We start from the raw sequence: 6,906 nt of genomic DNA, 5'->3' as shown, positions 1-6,906 counted from the left end.
AAGAGTTGATTTTAGGCGAAAATGGAAGAGGGAAAAAATGTTTGTAATTAAATTTTTTACAAAACATGACTAGTTACAATTCGAATGAATCATGATTATTATGGTAAAAAATTTAATTACAAACATTTTTTTCCTCTTCCATTTTCGCCTAAAATCAACTCTTAAAAAGATACATAATTAAATAGGAAGAAAAATATGACATTTTTCCAATTTTTTTAACATATTGTGCCGTCAAAAGTTAAGCCCACGTTTTTTTTATGCGCATAGAAAAATTTTCATTTCTAGTGATATTTGAAAGCCAAAAAGCCAAAAATCTCCGTGGATATACGATTCACTCAAACCAAAACAGATACCGCCTGGTCTATAAATGTATGGTTCTAAACTAAATTTTTAATTTAGTGGATCAGCCAATTATAATTACGAATAACAATAAAATATAAATTATGACACAGGCCATTACACACAAAAATTGGACAATAATCTCAAATTTAATTATTTAATTTGGAGGAAAGACATATTAGTGAGCATTGTATTTGTTTATTTAACTGATTTATGATTCCTTAGGTGGTTTATCCCGGGAGAAATGACAAATGATAAAAACTTTTATATGAATTTTATAATGAATCTCTTTTTCAGAAGTTTGGTACAAACCCCGTTGACGAGCAGAATCCAGTGGTGTGGTTAGATTTTAAAGAAAAAATTTATAGTTGATACCGAAAAAACGAAAAAAAGTAGGCTTTGATAACTGAAAACGAATGTAATAGAATTTATTAGACACTTAAAATCTTTAAAAAACCAATTAAATCAGTCAATAAATACTTGTTTTACAAGGGTGTTCCCATTTGGGTCACATTGTATGTACAGGGTTAGTCACAATAATCTGACAACTTAAAAAAATTTTTTAGCTTTTTTTATTTAAATAATAGGTTTGATTTGTGGATTGGTAATGGCGGAAATATTCAATGGGCTTCAAATAGACCAGACCTTAAACAGTTTTCTGTGGGGTTATCTAAAAAACGAGGTTTATAAGGAAACTAGTGTACACTTAGATGAATTTAAATGAATGAGAAGACATAAAGTTGATCAATGTATACAAAATTTAAGTGAATTTAATTTCCATTTCATACTAAATGCAGTTCTGAAAATTAATGAGGATTATACGAAATGCATCAATAATAATGGCGGTCACATTGAGCATCTGTGACCATTTGTATTTTAGTTGGTTTTTATTAATTAGATATTAAAATTCTGTTAAAGTTAAGACTTGTTATAGTTAAGAATGATTTTTATTATTATCATAAAATAAACAGATAACTACAAATTTTTCGTTCTCACTAAACATTATTTCTTTGTTAAAATAATTTGTTACAGGAAATAAATTAATGATGATAAATAAACTTCTGTCAAAGTAATTTGTTTGTTCCGCGTGCCTTGTCCATAGCCACTGCGATCCGTCAGACATAAATTTCCTTCCTATTTTTTCAAAGATGGTTTTAAGCTGAAATATGTCGAAAACTCCTGAATCAAACAGTAACATATTATATATTTTTGAAATGAGAAAAATTTAATTTAGTGATTTCCATTATTCAATTGTTTTTTATATACTGTATTATAAAAATTCATAAAAAAGCTAAAATTTTTGTGTTAAAAACTTTTTTGTAATTTCAGTTGTCAGATTATAGTGACTAACCCTTTACATAGAATTATTGGGGCTAGTGCAAGCATGTTTAATGTCAATTAAAATATAGAATGGAAGTTATACAAAAACTGGATTGGCAAATGCCTTCTTCATTACATTAAAAAATATATTTTACTAATCTACTCTATCTAATATAATATTTATCAGAAATTTAAATTTTAAGTTAGTTGGTTTTTAGAAATTAAAAAATAGTATACAAGGTTTCATCAAACAGTAACAAGCATTGTTAATTTTCTCAGAAAGTATTTATTTAATCTTCAATTTTTATCCCATTTCCTTGAAAGTAGTTCCCTTGTGATATTATACACTTATACTAACGTAGTTTCCAGTTTAAGAAACACTGATGCAACAGCCCTTTATATATCGTCTTGAGCTCGGTTTGCAATTTCACCTTTATCTCATCTATTGATGAAAAATGGCGTCCTTTGGGTATCCTTTTAAGTTTTGTGTTTCGCCAAGAACTTTTGCCGGTACGTTGTAGTGCAAAATCCACGAGTTGTCTCTCGTGATCTTATCATTTTCTCCTGATTGCTTCACGCAAATTGTGCAAAACTTGTACTCTTTATTAACTGTACTACAGAGCGACAAAAACTATGAACTATTCTATTGAAGTAGAAGAAAACGGTTAGAAGGTCCTTCACATCTGATCGTACTTGACGTAATTTTTTCGATCTTGGCTCTTCAGAATACTGCCATTGAGACGATTGAGATTCCGCTTCGACGTTGTAGCCATATACCTACGTTTTGTCACCATGTTTGAACAGATTTGGGTCATCAGTGATTTCAATAAGCATTTGTCCAACAATAGCTTTTCTTGAAAATTCAGAAGTTTCGGAACAAATTCTGCTGCCTTTTATGTTCAAAACATTCGTAACAATCGCTTCACATGAGCCGTATGAAATTCCTTTTTCTTCAGTAACATCTCTGATGGTGATTCTTCTATCAGCAAGCACAACTCTTTTATCTGTTCCACGTTTCAACATTGGTGGGCACTCAAGCTTCACGTCTTCTTCGATGTCTTCTCGGTCTTCGTGAAAACGTTTGTACCATTGATAAACTCGTAGTTATGACGCTGTATCTTCGCCAAAGGCCTTCTTTAACATTTTGAACGTTTCGATACACTTAATTTTCCGTTTTAAACACAAAATTCGAAACAAGCGATACAAAAAATCGCCAACAATTCTGTAGTAAGTCTTACTAAAAATTAACAGGTATGTCACAGACAGTTCTACACAAAAAAAGAATTATCTGAACAGACAGCAGCACGAGCAATTTGAAAATTCTCTTTACTTTTTGATCAAACCTCGTATAATATTCTGTATAGATATTCTGAAGTTTACCAATAAAGAATTGCAAAACCATTCTAATATTTTTTTTTAATTGACATTTTTAGACTTACTGCGTACCATTAAATTGTACTCCAGCTAAATCGCCAAACAGAAAAACATCAAACAAAGCAGGAACCATCAAGACGCATAGAATAATTCTGAATATTATCAAGAACTTGCTACTTCCATCGTATCTCCACGTTAACCAAGCCTAAAATTTAACAATAATTTACAAAACAAAAATTAAATATTTTTCCTATCCTACTTGTATACAGCAATATAAAGTTGCACCACCAAATGCACATAACGCTCCCAATACGTGCACCATAAATAAATAGGATTCTTGAAAATTCGCAACCAAATTAATTCCTAAACATGAAATTACTCCTAGCCCTAATGTGCATACGTTTAAATATTTTGGCATATGCAGCTCGGCTATAAGTTCTAATAGTTTGTATCTGATGAAGATCACGATAAACACTAAAAATAGATACAAATTACCTAATTATATATTCTTAATTTTACGTTGATATATTAAAGTAAATATAATCTACGCCCATAATGATTTTATGTAAAATTACACACTGTAATGTAAAATTACATCATACAAGTAGTTACATCAAGTATTTTACACTTTTTGTATAATTCACTCAAAATTTAAATTTAAATAATCGATATACAATTTGATTACTCGGTTACCCATTTTTGGATACCCCGTAAAGGTGTCAGTATAAAAAAAATGGGGTATTATTTTCTTTATACTGACGAACAACATTTTTTGTTTCGAACAATTTTGCATACGGCTATCTGTCACATATCGATTTGTTTGTAATTGTTGTAATTATTTATTGATAGGTAGCTAAAACACTGCTACATTGTTACACCACAAATGAATCTAAACATGTCGATGAAACAACTAGCACAGTTCTCTACACACGCGCGGTGATGCCACATTGGGTGATCACATGATTGATCTGATTGGTTGAGCCAAAGCAGGTCATGTAAATTCATACGTTTATTCGTATTTTTATATCAAGCACATTTTAAAATGTAAGCTTTCAATGCAAGTTGTGATAGATCTTTTCTCAGTCTAACTAAAGAGAATTAAAGACTATTTAACAGGTATAGGTCTAAGAACAGTTATAGGATAGATATTTTAAGTCTAACTAAAAAGAATTAAAGATTGTTTAAGAACAGCTAGAATCAGTTATAGATGCATTTGTTGTTATGATTAATCATAGAATCATAACACCTTTCTAGTATTCTATATAGTTCCTATTTATCTATTTATTATATCTTGTCACCGTCCTTAACGTTATTTTGCTAATTTAAATATATATTTTACATTTTATTAGCCGAGAACATTTTCTTTTTTTTTACAAAGAGATATTTTATAAAATCCAACTCCCCCTCTTACAATGATTAAATATCTGCTGCCCACCCTGTACAATTTTCTACCAATTTTTGCCCAACTGAAAAATAACGCAAGCGCCGCCACTGAATATGTTGCTGTAAAAGCAATATGTTGAAATAGTAAAATAAAATAGGAACATGTTAATACATTGTTAATTTTTAGTAGGCAATTAATATGTTGTATATGAATAGTTACTATTATTACGTACCAACAATTCTTATTCATATTGTCTCAAATTATTTATTTGTGACAGTTTTCATTTTTACATTTTAGATTTTTACATCCACAATAAATCAGAAAATGAAAACAAATAGATTCTCAAAGCGTTAATAACTTTTTAAAGTGCGAGATATAAAGTGATGAATTTTTTGTATTTTGTATTTGTGTACTTTTATAGTGAGATTTTTCATTAAGCAAAACTATTTTTATAAAAATAACTCTTGCCTGACTTTTTGGGGCAATGGTTTATTTCACTAATTTCACAGGTAGCAAAATACCCAAAAAATTAAGAAAAAATTTATTTTTCAGCTTAATAATACTAAAATCAAAACTGAACCCTAAGTTATGTATTATTATTTTAATCTTACTTAAAACTGAACCCATGTTTAACAAGAAACTGAAGATGCAGCTTTCTGGAGGTAACACTCCTGACCAACTAATGTAAGGAAATAAAGGGCTGACATGTCCTTCCAAAACTGCAGTGATGTAGCTGTAAATTAATGAAATTAGATCACCAACTATGAATCTTAAGAATTTTCTGAAGTCTACTATAGTTTCATAAGATTCTAACAATTAAAAAAAAAATATTATATTTAAATAAATCATTGTATTTGGAATAGGATGATGATTAGAAAATAAGGCCAGTTCTTACTTTAAATTCTTTACGTACATTTAGCTCCCTTGCTACATAATATTGACATAATTATGCCTCTAATTTAAAACGTTATACTTTTTATTTGTCTACTTAATTGTGAAAATATCAATAATAACACTAACACTTACGTTAAGATATAGGTTGCCGTAAACCATATTGCTGTTATAATTGGAAAATTGTGCACCTTAAAGCATTTCTTGAACATATTCTATAAATTTACCGTATACTTAACAGAAAAGTATTGCGACATTTAATTATAACCAAATTTATCTCTATTTACATTTCGTAAATATTATTTGTTTTAAGATATTTCATTAGTCATTCTCTGCCACACTATACACCTACCGCAGTACTTACCTTAAAACTACAATGCTGTTATAATTGTCATGAAGATCACAAAGTCAACATCTTTTTGAATATATCTCTAAGTGAATCAAAGCTTGAAGAGAATCTAACTACTAAAGTTGATGACCAATAATGTTTGAGTATGTGTAAGTATATGCCGAAAATAGATTGATTACCCACACTAGAAACACGGAAAACCAACCTAAAAAAATTAAATTAAAAGTCTATAGCGTTTGTTTTCAAGTTCAAGTTCTAATTCTATTTCGATCTCAAAACATACGTTCACCAGTTTGAGGAGAAAAACTTATAGGGTGGTTAAAAGGATATTAACTGGGCGCCAACCTACTAATAAATTAAACTTAAAACCCTATAACGGTTTTCTCACCCCGTAGATAGGAATTGGAGAGGAAAAAAATGCACAAAATAAAATTACAGGTATATTTCTCACAACTGTCGCCCTGTGGTGTACTTAGATGTTCAGCGGAGTTCAGGGGGGCTTGCAAATGATCCGGAGTATATCGGACTCGGGGTACACGAATCTGATGTCGGCAATGGTTGACCTAAATCTCTCTGCTAGGCATCAATAAAAATTATCTGTATACTTGCGGGACTTCAAAATTCACTTAGAATGGACTGATGCTGAATGGCAGCTTCTATTAAATCTTTACTAAATCTTACGTGACTTTATTTAACTGTAACTACTAATTCTTCCCTAACAACTTAAAATTTCTTTACGATTCTACTATTTCTTCAAGAATATCATTTACAAAATAAATCTCCAAAATAATTGTTACTGGTAACGATCTCTTTACAAATTTATAATTTTAATTATAAATCTTTACTTAAATCATACATTTTTATATAAATCTCTTTTTAATCTTTATACAAATCTTTAAATCTTCAAATGTTTAAATGTTTAAATCTTTACTGGTAAATCTTTACTAGTAAGCTCTGATGAGAAAGAGGAAAAAACAAAATTCTATTAGCACATGTTTGTACAGCATTGAAGGTTATAAAAAAAAAATAAGCAAAATTCAAGTGGTTAATAAAACTGCAATCTAGTAGATTTAAAAGGCTAGAAATTTAAATATTTAGTAAATTACCTTGTACGATGGATTTCATTATTCACTGGTGATTAAATTGAGGTAAGCTTTCGGTTTAGAATTATAATCACACACGAGCCATTTTACCAGTTGCAAAATCAAAGAAGTTTCAATTCTTCCGTTATGGGTTTTATTAAATTAAA

General features: G+C 29.5%; 1 protein-coding gene across 4 annotated transcripts in view; it reads right to left on the bottom strand.

The window, feature by feature from the left end:
* Positions 1–5,761, bottom strand: part of LOC108905657 (DNA damage-regulated autophagy modulator protein 2-like) — a 7,908-nt gene extending 2,147 nt beyond the window's left edge. The window contains exons 1-4 of one of the 4 annotated variants that reach the window (XM_018708615.1): positions 5,673–5,761; positions 5,029–5,150; positions 3,293–3,507; positions 3,106–3,238 (exon numbers count right to left, since the gene is read on the bottom strand). In XM_018708615.1, the coding sequence (XP_018564131.1) occupies positions 3,106–3,238; positions 3,293–3,507; positions 5,029–5,044 (364 nt within the window). In that variant the 5' untranslated portion in view covers positions 5,045–5,150; positions 5,673–5,761. Of the gene's footprint in view, positions 1–3,098; positions 3,239–3,292; positions 3,508–5,028; positions 5,151–5,443; positions 5,552–5,672 lie in introns of those variants that run through there. The other 3 variants (XM_018708614.2, XM_018708613.1, XR_002763240.1) reach the window with 3 other exon arrangements.
* Between the last annotated feature and the right edge of the window lie 1,145 nt (positions 5,762–6,906).

This window comes from Anoplophora glabripennis, unplaced genomic scaffold (assembly GCF_000390285.2).
Source record: "Anoplophora glabripennis isolate ALB-LARVAE unplaced genomic scaffold, Agla_2.0 scaffold156, whole genome shotgun sequence".
In the NCBI taxonomy this organism is placed as follows: domain Eukaryota; kingdom Metazoa; phylum Arthropoda; class Insecta; order Coleoptera; family Cerambycidae; genus Anoplophora; species Anoplophora glabripennis.
Note: the sequence above shows the minus strand (reverse complement) of the source record. Positions and strands in the feature narration are given on the sequence as shown.